Source organism: Mobula birostris, chromosome 6 (genome assembly GCF_030028105.1).
Source record: "Mobula birostris isolate sMobBir1 chromosome 6, sMobBir1.hap1, whole genome shotgun sequence".
Taxonomy (NCBI): domain Eukaryota; kingdom Metazoa; phylum Chordata; class Chondrichthyes; order Myliobatiformes; family Myliobatidae; genus Mobula; species Mobula birostris.
The window spans coordinates 197,171,312-197,194,180 of NC_092375.1; the positions used below are offsets into that span (position 1 = coordinate 197,171,312).

Sequence of the window (22,869 nt, forward strand, 5' to 3'; positions counted from 1 at the left end):
GTTCTTTTGTGAAAGGTTATTTACCCTCTACTTTTTATGAGACTTCTATTTCTTTAATTCTTAAAAAGGATAAAGATCCTACTGATGAGCCTCATATAGACCTATTTCATTATTGAATGTTGATGCTAAGATTCTGTTAAAGATAATGGCCAATCGGTTGGAGAATATTTTGGGTAAAATTATTTTTAAAGATTAAACAGGCTTTATAAAGGATCGTTATTCTTTTTCAGATGTTCGGAGATTATTTAACATTATATATTCGTCCTCTTTTAAAACTCCGCAATGCGTTGTCTCTGGATGCTGTAAAAGCGTTCAATCGAGTCGAATGGAAATATTTATTTAATGTTTTAGAGAAATTTGGCTTTGTTGTTAATTTTAATAATTGAATTAGAACGATATATAAAACTCCTATTGCTACTGTTACTACTAATAACTGTAGATCCCCTTTTTTCAGCTTTCACGGGGGGCAAGATAACGTTGTCCATTAAGTCCTTTGTTATTTAATTTAATACTAGAACCCCTTGCTATTGCTCTTCGTGAAGCTAAAGATATTTATGCAGTTTTTGTGAATGAAACCATTCATAAGATTTCTCCTTACGCTGACGATTTACTGGTTTATATATCCAATACTGAGGAATCTATTCCTGCCTTGCTAAAATTATTTAATGAACTTGGACATTTTTCAGGATATAAAATAAATTTTAGTTAAGAGTGCACTGTTTCCTTTAAATGAATCTGTTTCTATATATGATAATACTCCCTTCAAAGTCACGGATTCCTTTAGATATTTAGGTGTTATAATCACTAAAAAATATAAGGATCTTTATGAAGTTAGTTTTGTTCCCTTGATAGATTCTGTGAAGTATTTATTTAGTAGATGAAACCCACTTACATTTTCACTTGTTGGTCATATAGTCAAAATGATGACTTTACCAAACTTTTTATATTCGTTTCAGAATATCCCTGTTTTTCTGACTAAGAAGTTTTTTGATCGGATTGATTCTATTATTTTAACTTTTATTTGGAATAATAAAAGACCAAGAATTAGTAAATGTCACTTACAAAAGTTGAAAAAGGATAGATGTCTCGCTTTGCCTAATTTAAGAATGTATTACTGGGCTGTTAATGTGCGATATATGTCCTTTTGGTTACGCTGGGTTGATCAGAACGATCGGCCAATTTGGGGAGACTCAGAATTGAAAGCTGTGAAACAGTTTTATTTAACCTCGTTATTGGAAGCTGCTTTACCTATACAATTAGCTAAAGTTGCTAATTTAAACTTGTACCCTGTGATTAAGCCTTCTTTACAAACTTGGCTCCAGTTCTGTAATTTTTTTAATCTTAAGAAATTTAAACTTTGTAGTTTAATGTATCAAAATTACTTTTTTAAGCCTTCTTTGAGGTGATTCAATTTTTACTTTGAAAAAATAAAGGTATTAATTCTTTATTGGACTTATTCAAAGAAGGTAGACTGATGTCTTTTGAACAATTAGTTGATAAGTATTCTCTTTCATACTCACACTTTTTACAATACCTTCAAGTTAGACATTTCTTACAAAAATATTTAAGTTATTTTCCTTACATATTGGATGCCAACCTTTTAGATACTATTACGAGTATGAACCTTTTGATGAAGGGTTCCATTGGAAGAATTTAAAATTTACTATTACAATGGGATAAGCGTCCTTTATTTAAGATTAAACAAGATTGGGAAAAGGACCTTAATTTGACTTTTATGACGGAGGACTGGACGCGGATTCTGAAGTTAGTTAACTCTTCTTTGATCTGTGCTAGTCATTCACTGATTCAGTTTAAAATTGTACATCGTTACTATTTGACGAAAGAGAGATTGTCTAAAATGTTTCCTAATGTTGATAGTTATTACGATAGATGTAAAACTGAGACAGCCACACTGACACACACGTTTTGGTCTTGTTCTATACTGGAACAGTTCTGGAAGTCAGTTTTTTTCTACAATTTCTAAAGCACTTAAAATTAATTTACAACCTAACAAATTAACTGTTCTTTTTGGAATAATTCCTCAAAATATCCGCGGTAACTCTTTGTCTGACCAACATGTTATTGCATTTGTTACATTGATAGCGAGGAGGGCCATTTTTTTGAAGCGGAAGGATACATCGGCTCCCATTTTGTTGCAGTGGTTCTGTCAAGTGATGCTATGTCTTAGTTTGGAGAAAATTAGAAGTCAAACCTTTGAACCTATGTTTGATTTTGAGAAAAGATGGGTTCATTTGCTCGTTACTATCATTTGACTTAATTGATAGATTTCCTCCACGATCTAATTGTAAATTTTTGGTACTTTTTTTTCTTGCTGGCAGTTTGATGTTTATCTTTGGAAGCTTTTTGTATGACACATGGCTCTGGGGTTGAACACCTAATGGGTTTTTTTCCTCACTTTTCTTTGCTTTAGTAGGGTTTTTTCCTCTTTTTTTTGGTCACCAAAATTTTTTCAATCTTTAAAACAATGTTTTTTTTCTTGAGATATTGTAAGTGTTGCCTACTTCGATGTACTGTTGTTAATTTTGGATAATAATAATAAAAAGATTTGAAAAGAAAGAAACTTGAATTGAATAGCACAGTATTACATGGTACTTTATCTGTTTCTATAATTTGGAAATAAAGGAAGAGTAATTTCTGCATGGTTGATGTTTGTTAACATGGTTGTTTTATAAATGGTTCAAAGTTTTTTCTTTTTTTGTAGATTTTGATGCATTGGTTGGAGGAGAGGTGGGAGGTCTAGAATTTGGAAAGTTACCATTTGGAGCATGTGAAGACCCTATTAGGTGAGGCTGAGTGAAAATTCTGTTACAAGCAGTAACTGACCCTGTAATACATCTGAGTGCTTTATAGTCAATGAAGTTAAATTTCACATGTCTGAGGGGATTTAGATGGTGTACTGTTTGAGTCTTCTTTCCCCACCCAGTTAAACAGCAGAGTGGTTGACGGAGATAAGCAAAAATAACTCATTACCTCAATAAATTTCTTTTAAAAAAATTGTCATGTAGATCCACGTGTTATAAATCTATCTAAGAATGCATTTATCTTCCCTTACAATGTCTCTGCAGCTTTTGAATAATTACCCATCTGCTATCAATTCATCAGCAATGTTATTTTAAACCAGAGAGATGGATGTCTGAAATTTTCTCTCAGAAATGTACTAAGTCTTCAAAGAAGTTTTAACTCACTGAACAGGTCTTAAGTAGAAAACCTGTTTTTTTTTTCTTTGATTTGCTGTAATTACAACTCTTAGATTGGTTCTTTTTTGTCATCAACCCACACAAGTTAGTCCTTTTTCCAAAAGCATGGTGGATAGGAATAATTTATTTCTTCTACTTCATACACGCAATAAATGAATATGTATGCCCTAGTGGTTTTTGTATTATGAAACATTTGGTGAACACAGAAATTATTATTGTTATCAGAATGATCGGTCTTTTCCACCCATCAGATCAATATTGATAAACAGACGCAAATTACATTTACTTTCATTATAGTGTTAAAGTAAATGATGTAATTTGTGAAAACAAGGCTTCTTCCCAACAAAGTTCCAGCTTGTGCATCGCCCATTCCACTCTGAATAGAACACAGAAACAAAAATAATAGAAGCAGGAGTGAGGCCACTTGGCCCCTTGAACCTGCTTTGCCATTCATAATTAAACATTCAGATTCACTTTCCTGTTCCAGCTTTCACCCTGTCCCCGTTGATTCCTGCAGCCATTTGAAAAATATCAAGTTCCTCCTTGAACAGATTTAATTTGAGCATACAAGACAGCCCGGGAACAGGCCCTTTGGTGCACTATGTCTGCCCTGATTATGAGGCTAAACTAAACAAATCCGGTTTGCCTGTACATGTGGAAGTCGATGGGACTAGGCAGCTTAATGGTTCAGCACAGAACAGATGAGCCAAAGGACTGTTTCTATACTGCAGTGTTCTACAGCTGTAATTACATTACAAACATCTGCAGTTTTATCTACTGTTTCCTCCTTTTATTTGCAGTCCAGTAATGATAGCCAACATTCCTTTGATCTATGAGTATGATTTTTGAATCAGTTATAGGTAGCAGTCCAAATATGTGATTTTGAAAATTGACAGGATATAGTTGATGCTGAATTTGCAATGTTTATGGGATTCCAATATGAAATGGGATTGCTGGTCAGAGGTCTGTGTTCAGATACCATAAGACATGGGAACAGAATTAGGCCATTTGTCCCATTGATGCTGCTCCATAGTTCCATCGTGGCTGACATTATCCCTCTCAGCATCATTCTCCTGTCTTCTTCCCAATAACCTTTCACACCCTGATTAATGAAGAACCTATCAACCCCTGCCTTAGATATGCCCAGTGACTTGGCCTGCATAGCCGTCTGTGTCAGAGAGTGGGAATTAAGGGATCCTATTCTGGTTGGCTGCCGGTTACCAGTAGTGTTCCACAGGGGTTCGTGTTGGGGCCGCTTCTTTTTACATTGTACGTCAACGATTTGGATTATAGAATAGATGGCTTTGTGGCTAAGTTTGCTGATGATACAAAGATAGGTGGAGGGGCCGGTAGTGCTGAGGAAACAGAGTCTGCAGAGAGACTTGGATAGATTGGAAGAATGAGCAAAGAAGTGGCAAATGAAATATAATGTTGGAAAGTGTATGGTTATGCACTTTGGCAGGAGAAATAAACAGGCAGACTATTATTTAAATGGGGAGAGAATTCAAAGTTCTGAGATGCAACGGGACTTGGGAGTCCTCGTGCAGGATACCCTTAAGGTTAACCTCCAGCTTGAGTCGGTGGTGAAGAAGGCGAATGCAATGTTGGAATTCATTTCTAGAGGAATAGAGTATAGAAGCAGGGATGTGATGTTGAGGCTCTATAAGGCGCTGGTAAGACCTCACTTGGAGTACTGTGGGCAGTTTTGGGCTCCTTGTTTAAGAAAGGATGTGCTGACGATGGAGAGGGTACAGAGAAGATTCACTAGAATGATTCCGGGAATGAGAGGGTTAACATATGAGAAACGTTTGTCCACTCTTGGACTGTATTCCTTGGAGTTTAGAAGAATGAGGGGGGACACTGGCATTCTGCTAGTGTCTTACACAATGAAGACTGATGCAAAATACTTACCTATTTCATCTGCTGTTTCTTTATCCCCCATTTTTATGTCTCCAGTGTCATCTTCCAGTGTCCCAATATCTACTCTCATCTCTGATTTTTTTTAAATAAACTGTAGCTGAAAAAACATTTTGTATCATGTTTTATATTATTGGCTAGCTTGCCTTCATATTTCATCTTTTCTCTTCATGAATATTTTAATTGCCTTCTGTTAGTTTTTAAAAAGCTTCCCAATCCTCTACCTTCCCACTAATTTTTGCTATATTATTTGCACTCTGTTTTGCTTTTGTATTGTCTTTGACTTCTTGTCAACCACAGTTGCCTCATTCTCCGGTTAGAATACTTGTTCATGTTGGGAATGTATCATTCCTGCACCTTCTGAATTGCTCCTAGAAACTCCAGCCATTGCTATTCTGGCCTCATCCTTATAGCATCCCATTCGAGTCAACTTTGGTCAACTCCTCTCTCGTGTCTCTGCAATTCCCTTTACTCCATTGTAATATGGACACATCAAATTTGAGCTTTTCCCTCTCAAACTGCAGGGTGAAGTCTATCATATTATGGTTCCTTTGTCTTTAGCTCTCTAATCAAATATGAGTCATTACATACCATCCATTCCAAAATGACTTTTCCTTAGTGGGCTCAACCACAAGCTGCTCTAAAACCCCATCTCATAGGGATTCTACAAATTCCAGACCTGATTTTCCAATTTACCTGCATATTGAAGTTCCTCTGTGGCTGTCACAACATTGCCTTTTTTTACATGCCTTTTCTATCATCTGTTGTAATTTTTAGCCCACATGTGGAGAGTGAGAATTTCAAGTTGAATATTGTACAGATTCTCTGATTAAATGAAACCGTTGAACATCTTGGCTCTTTTCTCATTGAAACCTACCGAATCTTGAAAGGACCAGATAGGGTGGATGTGGAGAGGATGTTTCCTATGGTGGGGGTATCTAGAACTAGAGGTAACAGCCTCAAAATTGAGGGGCAACCTTTTAGAACAGAGGCAAAGAGGAATTTTTTTTTAGCCAGAGAGTAGTGAATTTGTGGAAGCCAAGTCCATGAGTATATTTAAAGTGGAAGCTGATCGTTTCCTGATTGGTCAAGGCATCAAAGGATAAGACCATAGGAGTAGAATTAGGCCATTCAGCCCGTCAGGACTACCCTGCCTTCCATCATGGCTGATCCTGGATCCCATCCAACCCCATACACCTACCTTCTCACTATATCAGGGCATCAAAGGTTATGGCGAGAAGGCAGGTGTATGGAGTTGTGTGGGGTTTGGGATCAGCCATGTTAGAAAGGTGGAGCAGATTTGATGGACTGAGTGGCCTAATTCTGCTCTTATTTCTTATGATCTACTGTCTGGAGGCTTGTAAATAACTCCCAAAAGGGTCTCCTTACGCTTGCGGTTTCTTAATTCGACCAAAAGGATTCTACGTCTTCCGATCGTATATCATCTTTCTAAGGATTTGATTTCATTTTTTACTAATAGATACACACCGCCCCCTCTACTTACCTGCCTGTCCTTTCAATACAATGTATATTCTTGGATGTTAGCTCCCAACTATAATCTTCTTTCAGATGCAACTCAGTGATGCCCATGATATCATACCTGCCAATCTAACTGCAGTACAAGATCATCTACTGTATTTTGTATTCTGCGTCCATTCAAATGTAACACCTTCAGTCCTGCATTCGTCACCTTTTTTGATTTTGGCCCTCTGTTACACTTTAATATATACCACTGAATACAATTTTGCCCAATCATCTGCCTGTTCTTCCTCACAATCTCACTACACTCTGAATCTAGTTGTATCATCTGCCTGCCCAGTCACGAAGAGTAGGCAGATGATAGGACAAAATTGCAGCGAACAGAGTGAGTATCAGTGCATTAGGGATGCAGAATCAAAAAGGGTAGCAAATATGGTACTCATGGTTATATCTCAATGAATGGAGAATAAGAAATAAAGTGGATGAGCTTGTTGCACTATTACAGATTGTCAGGTATGATGTTGTGGCCATCATTGAATTGCGGCTGAAATATAGTTGCTGTTGGGAGCTGAATTTCCAAGGTGACCCATTGCATCGGATGAATAGGAAGGTAGGAAGAGGGAGTGGCATGGCTCTGCTGGTAAAGAATGGAATATAGAATTGGAAAATGTTGATTCCTTGTGGATTGAGTTAAGAAACTTCAAGGTAAAAAGACCCCAATGGCAGTTATATATAGGCCATCAAACAATAGCTGGGATGTGGACTACGTATTACAGCGGGAGACAGAAAAGTTGTATCAAAAGTGCAATGTTATAGTCATGAAAGATTTTAACATGCAGGTAAGATTGGGAAAATCAGGTTGGTAATAGATCCCAAAAGAGTGAATTTGTTGAATGCCTACAAGGTGGCTTTTTAGAGCAGTTTATTATTGAGGCTACTAAGAGATCAGCTGTACTGGATTGGGTGTTATGTAATGAATCAGAGGCGATTAGGGGGATTAAGGTAAAGGAACCCCTAGGAAGCAGTGATCACAATATGATTGAGTTGAACTTGAAAACTGACAGGAAGGAAGTAAAGTTTGACATAGTAGTATTTCAGTGGAGTAAAGGATATTACAGTGGTATGAGAGAGGAGTTGGCCAAAGTAAATTGGAAGGAGATGCTGACAGCAGAGCCATTGCTGGCAAAAAATGAGGAAGGTGCAGGACATATGTATTCCAAAAATGAAGAAATACTCATATGGCAAAATAGTACAACCGTGGCTGACAAGGGAAGTCAAAGCTAATGTAAAAGCAAATGAGAGGGCATACAACAAAGGAAAAGTTAGCAGGAAGATAGAAGATTGGGAAGCTCTTAAAAAGCTACAGAAAACAACTAAAAGAATCATTGGGAGGGAATAGGTGAAATATGAAAGAATGCTAGCAAACAATATCGAGCTGGATAGAAAAAGTATATTTTTTTTAAAAAGAGATCTGAGTGGATCTAGGACTGCTAGAAAATGAGGCTGGAGAAACAATAAGAGCGGCCAAGGAGATGGCAGATGAGCTAACTGAGTATTCTGCATCAGTTTTCACTGTGGAAAACACTAGTGGTGTGCCAGGTGTTGAAGGGTGTGAGGGAAGAGAAATGACTGCAGTTACTATTACAAGGCAGAAGGTGCTCAAAAACCTGAAAGACCTAAAGGCCCTGAAGACACCTGGACCAGATAAACTGCACCCTAAGTTTCTGAAAGAGTTTGCAGTAGCGATTGTGGGGGGCGTTAGTAATGATCTTTAAAGAAACATTGGACTCTGGCATGGTTCTGGAGGACTGGAACATTGCAAATGTCACTCCACTCTTTAGGAAAGGAGGGAGGCAGCAAAAAGGAAATTATAGACCAGTTAGCCTGACCTCAGTGGTTGGGAAGATGTTAGAGTCAATTGTTAAGGATGAGGTTATGGAGTACCTGGAGACACAGGACGAGATAGGACAAGGTCAGCATGGTTTCCTTAAGGGAAAAACTTGTTTGATGAATCTGTGGAATTCCTTGAGATTACAAGGGGATGCAGTGGATGTTGTATATTTGGATTTTCAGAATGCTTTTGACAAAGTGCCACACATAAGGCTGCTTAGCAAGTTAAGAGCCCATGGTATTACAGGGAAGTTACTAGTATGGCTACAGAATTGGGTGATTGGTAGGAAGCAGTGAGTGGGAATAAAAGGATCCTTTTCTTGTTGGCTGCCAGTGACCTGTTGTGTTCCACAGTGGCCGATGTTGGGACTGCTTTTTATGCTGTGTATCAACGATTTAGAAGATAGGGTAGATGGCCTTATTGCCAGGTTTGCAGACGATACGAAGATTGGTGGAGGAGCAGGTGGTGTTGAGGAAACAAAAATCCTGCAGAAGGACTTGGGTAGATTAGGAGAATGGGCAAGAAACTGGCAAATGAAATACAGTGTTGGGAAATGCATGGTCATGCACTTTGTTAGAAGAAATGAACTATTTTCTAAACGGGGAGAAAATCCAAAAATCTGAGATGCAAAGGTTCTTGGGAATCCTTGTGCAGAGCACCTTAAAGGTCAACTTTCAGGTTGATTCAGTGGTGAGGAAGGCAAATGCAGTGTTAGCATTCATTTCAAGAGGTCTAAAATATAACAGCAGGAGTGTGATGCTGAGACTTTATGAAAGCACTGGTGAGGTCTCACCCTGAGTATTGTGAACAATTTTGGGCTCCTTATCTAAGAAAAGATGTGCTGGCGTTGGAGAGGGTTCAGAGGAGGTTCATAAGGAATTCTTGGAATGAGAAGGTTATCATACGAGGAACATTTTATAGCTCTAGGTCTATACCTACTGGTGTTTCAAAGGATGGGGGGAATCTCATTGAGACCTTTTGACCTTATTGTGGGCCAAAGGGCCTGTACTGTGCTGTACTATCCTATGAATGTTGAAAGGCCTAGACAGAGTAGATGTGGAAAGGAAGTTTTCCATAATGGGGCAAGAGGGCACAGCCTCAGGATAGAGGGGTATCCATTTTAAACAGAAATGCAGAGAAATTCACCACACAGAGGGTGGTGAATTTGTGGAATTTGTTACCACAGGCAGCTGTGGAGGCCTGGTTGTTGGGTGTGTTTAAGGCAGAGCTTGATAGGTTCTTGATTGGCCACGACATCAAAGGATACAGGGAGAAGGCTGGGGAGTGGAGCTGAGGAGGGGAAAAAAGGATCAGCCATGATTGAATTGAGGAGCAGACTTGATGAGCCAAATAGCCTATTTCTGCTCTTATGTCTTATGGTCTATACCAACTGCCACATCCTTAGTCCTATCACTCTAGTTCCCTTCATCCTGCCAATTTAGTTAAAACAGGAGTCTCAACCTGGGATCTGCAGACCCCTTTTGTTAATGCTAGGGGTCCACTGAACCTGGGTTGCCAGTACTGTAAAGCGTTGTGCTAACCACAACGCTTCTGTGCCACCCCAGTCTGATGTTAAAGCTATGTCCTGAGTCTCTGAGCTTCTGAGAAAGGATCAGGTTATTTTATTCACTGAACCAGCTTGTATTTATTTTAACATTGCTTATCTCAGGCCGTTATGTAGCAGTCCTAATAGATTGAAAAGATAAAAGTTGCTGGTGGAGGAAGAGGTACAGTCGACGTTTCGAGCCGAGACCCTTCGTCAGGACTTTTCAATCTCGCAAACACGAGGAAATCTGCAGATGCTGGGTGTGTTGCTTGAAATTCCAGCATCTGCAGATTTCCTTGTGTTTGCGAGATTGAAAAGAAGTTTTTTTTTAAAAGAATGATTATATCACATCAATGTTGGAGAGCCAAACAACAGGAATTCTGCAGATGCTGGAAATTCAAGCAACACACATCAAAGTTGTTGGTGAACGCAGCAGGCCAGGCAGCATCTCTAGGAATGCAGAAGCGAGTTTGGTGGGGCAGGAGCAAGCTGAGACAATAGGTCAGGCAGGTTTGTGGATCTTGGGTAGGAGGTGCTCCTAGAGATGCTGCCTGGCCTGCTGCGTTCACCAGCAACTTTGATGAATGTTAGAGAGCCACTGTGATGCATTAACCCTTGCATTAAGCAAGTTGTCACTGGAAAATGGGACTATTAAGTACAACTTGTGAATGTCGGTGAAAATCAAATCAATGCAATTATAAACAGTGAATTGGAAGATCTGGATTTCAAATCTCCATTGAAACATCTAGCAGTACAAAGATTTCCATGAATATGGTTCTTGTTCTAGAAGCAGGTTGGAAGAGATAGGTGATCATCCAGTCTTTTGTCTGTCTTTGGTCAGTATATGCACTGCAGTTACTAATGATTAATCATTAAGAATAATAATGTTTAAAATTCTAACTATTGTCACTGATTTCTGTTTTAGTGAATTACATTTAGCTACCACTTGGCCTCATCTCACAGAAGGCATTATTGTTGATAATGATGTATACTCGTAAGTACTAAGTTGCTTAAATTTAAATTTTTTGCATAAAACTGAATTATGTTGCTTACAAACCTGATAAAATCTCAGAATTGTTAATACTGTATTTCAGCCTTTGATACTTCCACAAAATGAGCTATTTCTTTGGAAAGATTCAAACTATGCACACCTTTTGTCCAAAAGCAAAATGCTGCAGATGCTGAAAGCCTAAAATAAAACATAATCTGCAATTTGTTTCCTTAAGCAAAACTAACCTAAAAATAACACTTGTCTTTAAACTTAAAATAGGTCCAATTCCATTCATTATGTGTGAGAAATTAATAATTTTTTGCTAAGGAGGGAAACAGCATCATCTGTTTATTACTGTGTATTGAATTGACTTTATTTCTTACATTCTTCACGTTATGTCTCTAAATGTGCGATCATCGTAATTTATAATAAATAGAACAGTCAATGTAACATAGAAGTACACTGAAATCAATGGGAGTTCATCAGTCTGATGGCCTGGTGGAAGAAGCTGACCTGGAGCCTGTTGCTTCTGGCTTTTATGCTTTGGTACCGCTTCCCGGATGGTAGCAGCTAGAATAGATTGTGTTTGGGGTGACTTGGGTTCCCAATGATCCTTCAGCCCCTTTTTACACACCTGTCTTTGTAAATGTCCTGAATCATAGGAAGTTCACAACTACAGATGTGCTGGGCTGTTCACACCACTCTCCAGAATCCTGTGATTAAGGGATGTACAGTTCCCATACCAGGCAGTGATGCAGCCAGTCAGGATGGTCTCAATTGTGCCCCTGTAGAAAGCTGTTAGGATTTGGGGGCCTATACCAAACTTCTTCAACCTTCTGAGGTGAACGAGGTGCTGTTGTGCGTTTTTCACCACACAGCTGGTGTGTACAGATCACGTGAGGGCCTCGATGATGTGGATGCCAAGGAACTTGAAGCTGTTTACCCTCTCAGCCCCAGATCCATTGATGTCAATAGGGGTGGTAGCCCATCTCCATTCCTCCTGCTCCTTTGTTTTTGCAATATTGAGGAAGAGGTTGTTTTCTTGACACCACTGTGTTGAAGAGATGACTTCTTCCCTGTAGGCTACCTTGTTATTATTTGAGATTAGGCCAGTCAATGTAGTTTTGTCGGCAAAATGAATTATTGGATTCGAGCTGTGGGTGGCGACACAGTCATGGGTATACAGGGAATAAAGGAGGGGACTTAGTACACATCCCTGAGGGGCTCCTGTGTTGAGAGTCAGAGGGGTAGAGGTGAGGGAGTCTGCTCTTACCACCTGCCGGGGATCTAACAGGAAGTCCATGATCCAGGTGCACAAGGCAGGGTCAAGGCCGAGGTCTCTGAGCTTCCTGTCAAGCCTGGCTGGAATTACAGTGTTGAATGCTGAACTGTGGTCCAAGGAGAGCATTCTCATATAAGCATCCTTCTTCTCCAGATGTGTAAGGATGGTATATAGAGCAGTGGCAATCGGTTGTGTTGGTAGGCAGATTGTAGGGGGTCTAGTTTGGGTGGTAGCAAGCTGCAGATGTAGTCCTTGACCAGCCTCTTAAGGCATTTGCTAATTATTGAGTTGAGTGTGACAGGACACCAGTCATTCAAGCATGTTAAGCATAGAATAGTACAGCACAGTACAGGCCCTTCGGCCCACAATGTTGTGCCGACCCTCAAACCCTGCCTCCCATATAAGCCCCCACCTTAAATTCCTCCATATACCTGTCTAGTAGTCTCTTAAACTTCACTAGTGTATCTGCCTCCACCACTGACTCAGGCAGTGCATTCCACACACCAACCACTCTCTGAGTAAAAAACCTTCCTCTAATATCCCCCTTGAACTTCCCACCCCTTACCTTAAAGCTATGTCCTCTTGTATTGAGCAGTGGTGCCCTAGGGAAGAGGCGCTGGCTATTCACTCTATCTATTCCTCTTATTATCTTGTACACCTCTATCATGTCTCCTCTCATGCTCCTTCTCTCCAAAGAGTAAAGCCCGAGCTCCTTTAATCTCTGATCATAATGCGTACTTTCTAAACCAGGCAGCATCCTGGTAAATCTCCTCTGTACCCTTTCCAATGCTTCCACATCCTTCCTATAGTGAGGTGACCAGAACTGGACACAGTACTCCAAGTGTGGCCTAACCAGTGTTTTGTAGAGCTGCATCATTACATCGCAACTCTTAAACTCTATCTCTTGACTTATGAAAGCTAACAACCCATAAGCTTAACTGCCCTATCCACCTGTGAGGCAACTTTCAGGGATCTGTGGACATGTACCCCGAGATCCCTCTGCTCCTCCACACTACCAAGTATCCTGCCATTTACTTTGTACTCTGCCTTGGAGTTTGTCCTTCCAAAGTGTACCACCTCACGCTTCTCCGGGTTGAACTCCATCTGCCACTTCTCAGCCCACTTCTGCATCCTATCAATGTCTCTCTGTAAGCTTTGACAATCCTCTACACTATCTACAACACCACCAACCTTTGTGTCATCTGCAAACTTGCCAACCCACCCTTCTACCCCCACATCCAGGTCCTTAATAAAAATCACAAAAAATAGAGGTCCCAGAACAGATCCTTGTGGGACACCACTAGTCACAATCCTCCAATCTGAATGTACTCCCTCCACCACCACCCTCTGCCTTCTGCAGGCAAGCCAATTCTGAATCCACCTGGCTAAACTTCCCTGGATCCCATGCCTTCTGACTTTCTGAATAAGTCTACCGTGTGGAACCTTGTCAAATGCCTTACTAAAATGCATATAGATCACATCCACTGCACTACTCTCATCTATATGCCTGGGCACCTCCTCAAAGAACTCTATCCGGCTTGTTAGACACGATCTGCCCTTCACAAAGCCATGCTGACTGTCCCTGATCAGACCATGATTCTCTAAATGCCTATAGATCCTATCTCTAAGAATCTTTTCCAACAGCTTTCCCACCACAGACGTAAGGCTCACTGGTCTATAATTACCCGGACTATCCCTACTACCTTTTTTGAACAAGGGAACAACATTCGCCTCCCTCCAGTCCTTGGGTACCATTCCCATGGACAACGAGGACATAAAGATCCTAGCCAGAGGCTCAGCCATCTCTTCTCCCGCCTCGTGGAGCAGCCTGGGGAATATTCCGTCAGGCCCCGGGGACTTATCTGTCCTAATGTATTTTAACAACTCCAACACCTCCTCTCCCTTAATATCAGCATGCTCCAGAACGTCAACCTCACTCATATTGTCCTCACCATCAAGTTCCCTCTCATTGGTGAATACCGAAGAGAAGTATTCATTGAGGACCTCGCTCACTTCCACAGCCTCCAGGCACATCTTCCCACCTTTATCTCTAATCGGCCTACCTTCACTCCAGTCATCCTTTTTTTCTTCACATAATTGAAGAATGCCTTGGGTTTTCCTTTACCCTACTCGCCAAAGCCTTCTCATGCCCCCTTCTTGCTCTTCTCAGCCCCTTTTCAAGCTCCTTTCTTGCTTCCCTATATTCCTCAATAGACCCATCTGATCCTTGCTTCCTAAACATCATGTATGCTGCCTTCTTCCTCCTGACTAGATTTTCCACCTCACTTGTCACCCATGGTTCCTTCACCCTACCATTCTTTATCTTCCTCACCGGGACAAATTTATCCCTTACATCCCGCAAGAGATCTCTAAACATCGACCACATGTCCATAGTACGTTTCCCTGCAAAAACATCATCCCAATTCACACCCGCAAGTTCTAGCCTTATAGCCTCATAATTTGCCTTTCCCCAATTAAAAATTTTCCTGTCCTCTTTGATTCTGTCCTTTTCCATGATAATTATAAAGGCCAGGGAGCGGTGGTCACTGTCCCCCAGATGCTCACCCACTGAGAGATCTGTGACCTGACCCGGTTCATTACCTAGTACTAGATCTAGTATGGCATTGCCCCTGGTCGGCCTGTCCACATACTGTGACAGGAATCCATCCTGGACACACTTAACAAACTCTGCCCTATCTAAACCCTTGGAACTAATCAGGTGCCAATCAATATTAGGGAAGTTAAAGTCACCCATGATAACAACCCTGTTATTTTCGCACCTTTCCAAAATCTGCTCCTCTGTATCTCTGCTGCTACCAGGGGGCCTATAGAATACCCCCAGTAGAGTAACTGCTCCCTTCCTGTTCCTGTCTTCCACCCATATTGACTCAAAAGAGGATCCTGCTGCATTACCCACCCTTTCTGTAGCTGTAATAGTATCCCTGACCAGTAATGCCACCCCTCCTCCCTTTTTTCCGCCCTCTCTATCCCTTTTAAAGCACTGAAATCCAGGAATATTGAGAATCCATTCCTGCCCTAGTGCCAGCCAACTCTCTGTAATGGCCACTACATCATAATTCCATATATGTATCCAAGCTCTCAGTTCATCACCTTTGTTCCTGATGCTTCTTGCATTGAGGTACACACACTTCAGCCCTTCTGCCTTACTATCTTTACACCGTTTATTCTGCTTCTCTTTCCTCAAAGCTGCGCTGTATGTTAGATCTGGCTTTACTCCATGCACTTCTTCCAGTGCTCTATCGCTCTGGGTCCTATCCCCCTCGCAAATTAGTTTAAACACTCCTGACCCATGCTAGCAAACCTACCTGCAAGGATATTGCTCCCCCTCGAGTTCAGGTGCAACCCATCCAATCTGTACAGGTTCCACCTTACCCAGAAGAGATCCCAATGATCTTAAAATCTAAAACCCTGCTCCCTGCACCAACTCCTCAGCCACGTATTCAACTGCCATCTCCTCCAATTCTTACCATCTCTGTCACGTAGCCCTGGCAGCAATCCTGAGAACGTCACCCTTGAGGTCCTGTTCTTCAGCCTTCTGCCTAATTCCTGAAACTCACACTTCAGGACCTCATCCCTCTTCCTGCCTATGTCGTTGGTCCCAACATGTATCACGACTTCTGGTTGCTTTCCCTCTTGTACCAGGATGTCGTGCACCCGGTCAGAGACATCTCGGACCCTGGCACCTGGGAGGCAACAAACCATGCGGGTGTCCTTCTCACGTCCACAAAATCTCCTGTCTGCTCCCCTGACTATAGAGTCTCCAATGATGACAGCTCCCCTCTTCTCCATCCCACCCTTCTGCACCACAGGGTCAGACTCAGTGCCGGAGGCCCTGCCACCGTGGCTCACACCTGGTCGGTCATCCCCGCCGACAGTATCCAGGACGGTAAACTTATTATTCAGGGGAATGGTTACAGGGGTGCTCTGCACCACCTGTCTGCTCACCTTCGCTTTCCCCCCTCTGACTGTCACCCAGCGACCTGCTTCCGACAGCCTAGGTGTGACTAGGCTGTCCCTGCAGCTCTCATCTATGACTGCCTCATTCTCCCTTATGAGTCAAAGGTCATCCAGCTGCTGCTCCAGATTCCTTACACTGTCTTCCAAATCACCCAGCCATATGCACTTCTGGCAGATGTGACTCTGTGGGAGAGGGGCGTTCCCCCAAGACTGCCACATCTCACATGAGAGGCACATCACCGTCTCAGGGGACATTGTAAAAACTAACTGCAAGCTAGCTTGCCCTCCGCCTCTTCTCATCGAAGCCTCTCGAGTCAAAGCCTCAAAGCTCCACTCCTTCACTGGCCCACTCACGCACTGGCCGCTTCGCTTGAGCTATCCCTCTATTTATCTGTTTGAGCTTTTCAAAACGTTTGGTCACCTGACCTCGACTGCCCAATCAGCTGCTTTCTGCTGAGTCTGAGCTATTCAAATCTTGATTGACTTGATTGCACAGACCAACTGCCAAAACTGCCAGAATCTCTCGAGTCGAAGCCTCAAAGCTCCACTCCTTCACTGGCCCACTCATGCTCTGGCCGCTTTCCACTGGCTGCTTCGCTTGAGCTATCCCTCTAATTATCTGTTTGAGCTTTTCAAAATGTTTGGTCACCTGACCTCGACTGCTCAATCAGTTGCTTTCTGCTGAGTCTGAGCTATTTAAATCTTGATTGTCTAATTAATGGCTTACTGCTGATCTATTTTAATCTTGATTGACTTGATTGCACAGACCAACTGCCAGAATCTCTCGAGTCAAAGCCTCAAAGCTCCACTCCTTCACTGGCCCACTGTTACCTTGGTCTTTTTTGGTATAGGGACATTGGTGGATAATTTGAAGCAGGAGGGCACTCTACACTGGGAGAGGGAGAGATTAAAGATGTCAGTAAACACACCTGCCATTTGTGCTGTGCACATTCTAAGTACTTGCCGTGGGATGCTGTCCGGTCCCGCAGCCTTGCGACTGTCCACCCGTTGGAGACTCTGCGTGCCTCAGCCTTAGAGATGACCAAGTTGCAGGTTGTAGTGCTGGCTTTCCTTGGAGGCTCAAAGTTAGTGATATTGAACTGAGTGTAAAAGCGATTAAGCTCATCTGGGGGAGAGAGGCTGCGATGTTGGCGGCACCAGTTCATTTGGTTTTGAAGTCTGCGATGGATTGCAACCTTCGCCACAAGTCATGTGCTAATCATTGTGAATCTTGATTCAATCTTGTCTTTGTATTGTTGTTTTGCAGCCTTGATAGCTTTGCGCAGATCGTAGTTGCTTTTCTTGAGCTCCTGCTGATTGCCGGCAGCGTAGGCTCTGTCACATGGTAAGTGCTGCTCACACGGCACTATTGATCCAGGGTGTCTGGTTCGGAAAGTCCCTGACTGACCTCTGGTGTCGATGCACTTCCCGATGAAGCACAATACTCTATCCGTGAACTCAGAGGTATCCTCATCATTGAAGACATTCCAGTCAACATCAGTTCTGCAGCATGGAGGCCGATTGGTCGGACCAACAGTGGATGGTTTTAACTATGGTCGTCTATTGTTTCAGCTCCTGCCTTATGTCGGCAAAAGCAGGACTGAAGAGTGGTCTGATTTTCCAAAAGCTGGGCAAAGGAGAGCTTTGTAAGCATTGCGGAAGGTAGTGTGGCAGTGGTCAAGTATGTTAACTCCACGAGTGCTCACCTAGATGTGCTGACAAAACTGCGGAGACCTTTGTCAGTGACGCTCGATTAAAATCACCAGCAATGATGAAGGTAGCCTCTGGGTATGCAGTCTCCAGCTTGTTGATGGTCTCGTATAATTCTTTAAGAGGCAGGTCAGTGTCAGCCTGTGGTGGAATGTACACTGCTGTGATGATAACAGCCGTGAACTCCCAAGGTAGCCAGTAGGGTCTACACAGCAGCACCAGGTATTCCAGGTCTGGAGAACAAAAGGATCGAGGGCATGCATGTTCTGGGGGTCACGTCAAGTGTTGTTGACCATGAAGCATACCCCTCCTCCTTTACTCTTCCCAGAGAGGTTTTTTGACCTGTCCACCCGGAACAGGGGGAACCCAGAGGGTTTGATAGTGTGGTCTGATATCTCCTCCATAAGCCAAGTTTCCATGAAGTACAAAACGTTACATTCCTTTGTTCCCGCTGATAGGAGATTCTGGCTCTCAGTTTGCACAGCTTGTTGTCCAGGGGCTGATCTCTAAATTATGTTGCATAACTGTTGACTTTCTTTCTTGCCAGGGATCTTGATGCTCTGCAAGCACCCCTATGGTCTGTCAGGGTGAGGAAGGCTGACAACCCCCAGTGTTTGTTGGGTATAAAATTATTCTTCTGTACTACAAAAACATGGAAATGATACTCAATTCAAAATTTTACATTTACTGTTATTCTACTGGAATCCTCAAATGATATGACTTTTTTAACAGGAGATTTTCTTACTGAATTCTTCAAACTCTGTCTCCGGAAAGAGTCAGCAGATGAGATTCTTGGAAGGTCGACGGTTGAGGACGAAACCAAAGGTTTAAACAAAATAATTTAACATTCAGATAGTTGTGCGTGTGTGTGTGTTGTTATTGTTTCTGCTATATATGTTGTTTTGGCATTCTTTTAATAGATCATGCAGATATTAGCCAAGCATTGCAGAAGCTCACAGAACCAACATCTGTTCACATGCCTCGACTATCCACTATGTCAAACATGGTCCACAGTGCTCGCAAAAGGATGCATAAACACAGACGTACAGAAGAGTCACCAATTAGTAATGAAGTTCTAAACTCAATTTTATTAGTAAGTACTTATTTCATTTTTAAATATGCCTATTTTTGATAACTTAAATTAGCTTTTTAAATTAATAATAGGTAACTAATCAGTTGCCCCAATATTGGTATCACCTTGGCCGAACTATGCTCATTGTTTCCATTTGATTTCAGTACAATTTTCTGCATTTAAGAATGGCCCAGTGTAGCAAAGGACATTCAGCTATAGTCACAGCAACATTTTAAGTATTTGTCTAGATTGAGGTCTATATCTGGCAATATCTTTGACTTCCAGAGTTACAAACATTTAGGGTTTGTTAAAAATTGAATACTGTTTTAACAAAAAATTAAATGTCATGGATTTTGCATTTCAAACATCAGGAAACATATCTAGGCATTAAAAATACTTAAAAATAAAACTAGCTTAAGTATTTAAAATAAACTGGCTTCATGTTCTAAGTTAATTCTTCTGTTCTTTTCTCTGGGACCAAGTTTATCCAGTCTGAGATTGGGGAAGCCTGTGGAATACTGCATTGCCATGTTGACTTCATTAATTTGCATAACTAGGGCTATAGATAGGGCTTTAAACGAAATAGCAGAGAGATGGATTCAACAGCTTGGAAAAATATGGGATAAAGTAAAAGAAGGAAAGTACAGAAGATATTACTGGTGTGTGGAATAAAGAATAAGACAAATAGTTCAGAAAGGGAGAAGAATTTAACTTCAGGCAACATGGAGAGAAAATTGAAAAGACGGGTGGTGAATTACAGGACTGAATGTGTTATATTTGAAACCATGCAGTGTATGAAATAAGGTAGATGATCTTGTAGCTCAGTTAGGAATTGGCAAGTATGATATTGTGGGCATCTTGAGTCATAGTTGAAAGAAGATCATAGCTGGGAGCTTAACCTCTAAGGATACACATCAAAAGGACAGGCAGGTAGTCAGAAGGGCGAGGTGGCTTTATTGATTTAAAACAAAAAACATTAAAATGAATCTTTAGAACGAAGTAACATGGAATCAGAGGATGTAGAATCCTTGTGCATGGAGTTAAGAACTGCAAGGGTAAAAAAAAAACCTGATGGAAATTATATACAACCCTCCAAACAATAGCCAGGAAGTGGATTAAAAATTACTGCGGGAGAGAGAAAAGGCATGTAAAATGGACAGTGTTCCAATAATTCTGGGCGATTTCAGTATCCACTGAGATTGGGAAGACTAGTTTGGTGCTGGATCCCAAGAGAAGGAATTTGTAGAGTGCCTGCAAGATGGCTTTTTAGAGCAACTAGTGGTTGCTTACTAGGGGAAAGGCAATTCTGGATTGGATGTTGGTTAATAAACCAGATTTGATTAGGAAGTTTAAGATAAAGGAACCCTCAGAAGGCAGTGATCATACATGAAGGTATCACCCTGCAGTTTGAGAGGGAGAAGTTAAAATTGGATGTATTGTAATTGCAGTTGAGTGGCATGAGAGAGAAGCTCACCAGAATTGGTTGGAAGGGGACACTGGCAGAGATGATGTTAGAGCAGGAATGGCTGGAGTTTCTGGGAGTAATTCAGGATCAGTTCTTGCTGAAGAAGCAGCAGCATTCTGAAGAGAAGCTGAAGCACCCTTGGCCGACAAGGGAAGTCAAAGACAGCATAAAAGCAAAACGGAAGGCATATAATTACCAGAAATTAGTGGGGAGGGTCCAGGACCTGTGGGCATAGAAGGACGACTCTAGAGTACAGATGGGGAGGAATTTCTTTTGCCAGAGGATGATGAATGTGTGGAATTCTTTGCCCTAGAGAGTGTGGAGGTCAAGTCATTGAGTATATTTAAAACAATGGTTAATAAGTTCTGGAGCCTCTTATTAGTAAGGGCTTCAAACGTTACAGGGTGAAGGCAGGAGAATGGGGTTGAAAGGGATAATAAATCAGCCATGATTGAATAGCGGAGCTGAATGGGCTGAAGTTCCTAATTCTGCTCCTATATCTTATTGTCTTATTAGGACAGTACAGACAATGACAGGATAGAAAATACCAATCCCAGCTCTGATAAAGGCGAACACCAGAAACTTGGAATTCTGCAGGGGCACCTGTGTAAATTCTGGAGCTTGCATTCAGCTGAAGGTAGTACAGAGTACTTTTTGAAAGATTGAATGCAAGTGATACCATAATTAGGAATCTGAAACTAAAAAGAAAACTAAAGTTAAAAGGGGATTGTAGCACTATACAGCTATAATCTCATTTTAATGGAGGCTTAATTCATTGTCAGATATCACTGGCCTGTTTTTGTGTTCATATTGATATCTATATTTATACAGTCAGATCTTGTTCGTCTGTCTTCGTGCTCAGATTCATAGCTCTACCCATACTGTAAAATCTCACTAGCCTGTTTATACTTCGATTTACTTGATCCAGATGGAGGACTAAACTTGCTGTCTGATGAATTCCTCTACATTACCCATCTCAATCCTGTTTTTTTTTAATGAAACTGTTTGGAATTCAAAACTGGAATACCTTTGCCTGTCTCTCCTTTCTTCATTTTAATTTATGGAAGCCAAAGACAAATCCATCTTGTCGTTCTGTGGAACCTCAATAAGACTCATCAGACATATTAGGCAACACACACAAAATGCTGGAGGAACTCAGCAGGCCAGACAGCATCTGTGGAAAAGAGTACAGTCAACGTTTTGGGCCGAGACCCTTCATCAGGACTGGGGGAAGGGAGGAAGAAACACAAGGTGATAGGTGAAAGTGAGAGAGGTGAAGTAACGAGCTGGGAAATTGATTGGTGAAAGAGATACAGGGCTGGAGAAGGGGAATTTTGATAGGAGAGGACAGAAGGCCATGGAAGAAAGAAAAGGAAGAGGAGGACCAGAGGGAGGTGATGGGCAGGTAAAGAGATGAGGTGAGAGAGGGAAATGGGAATGGGGAATGCTGAGAGGGGTGTGGCTTTACTAGAAGCTCGAGAAATGAAATGTTCATGTGATCAGGTTGGCCATCCATTTTAATTTCACTTCCCATTCCCATTCGGACACGTCAGGCCGTGGCTGCCTCTACTGTCGCAATGAGGGCACACTTGGGTTGCAGGAGCAATAACTTGTATTTCATCTGGGTAGCTTCCAACCTGATGGCATAAACATTGATTTCTTGATCTTCCGGTAATGGCCACTTCACCATTCCCCATTCCCATTTCCCCCCTCACCTTTATCTCCTTACCAGCCCATCACCTCCCTCTTGTGTTCCTCCCCCTTTCTCCTATCAGATTCTCCCTTCTCCAGCCCTGTATCTTTCACTGACTTCCCAGTTCTTTACTTCACCCCTCCCAGTTTCACCTATTGCCTGGTGTTCCTTAGTCTGACTCCTCATCTTTTCTCTCCAGTCCTGGTGAAGGGTCTTGGCCCAAAACATCGACTGTACTCTTTTCCATTTGATTGGAGTAAGGCGCAGACACAGTAGAAGAGCTCCTGTGCAAGTCTGACGAAGAGCTTTAAAAACCCAGACTCCATAAAAGAGGGGTGCTGTCTAGCAGAGTGGTCATCATTGGAGTGTTGTGAGTCAGAATGGTAAGGCTTTGGCTCAACAGGGCTTCACGAGAGCAGGCAGAGGCAAGGTAAGCAGGGAAGTTCTTTCCTTATTTCTTATTTCCTTTTTCTTATTAAACTCTTGAGATTATAGGGGGTATGTCTACAGTCCCAGTGTTCTGTTCTGGGTATCAGATGTGGGAGACTACCAGCCTCCCTGATGGCCACATCTGCACCAGGTGCATCGAGTTGCATCTCCTTAGAGACAGTGTTAAGGAACTGGAGC

At 41.8% G+C, this 22,869-nt stretch overlaps 1 protein-coding gene across 3 annotated transcripts in view; it reads left to right on the top strand.

Annotated features, from left to right (window-relative positions):
* The window catches only part of rab3gap1 (RAB3 GTPase activating protein subunit 1), a 135,552-nt gene that overhangs the window by 59,519 nt on the left and 53,164 nt on the right, over positions 1-22,869 (top strand). For all 3 annotated transcript variants that reach the window (XM_072262155.1, XM_072262153.1, XM_072262154.1), the window contains 5 exons: positions 2,723-2,804; positions 10,977-11,045; positions 18,560-18,633; positions 18,745-18,837; positions 18,933-19,105. In XM_072262155.1, the coding sequence (XP_072118256.1) occupies positions 2,723-2,804; positions 10,977-11,045; positions 18,560-18,633; positions 18,745-18,837; positions 18,933-19,105 (491 nt within the window). The remainder of the gene's footprint in view (positions 1-2,722; positions 2,805-10,976; positions 11,046-18,559; positions 18,634-18,744; positions 18,838-18,932; positions 19,106-22,869) is intronic.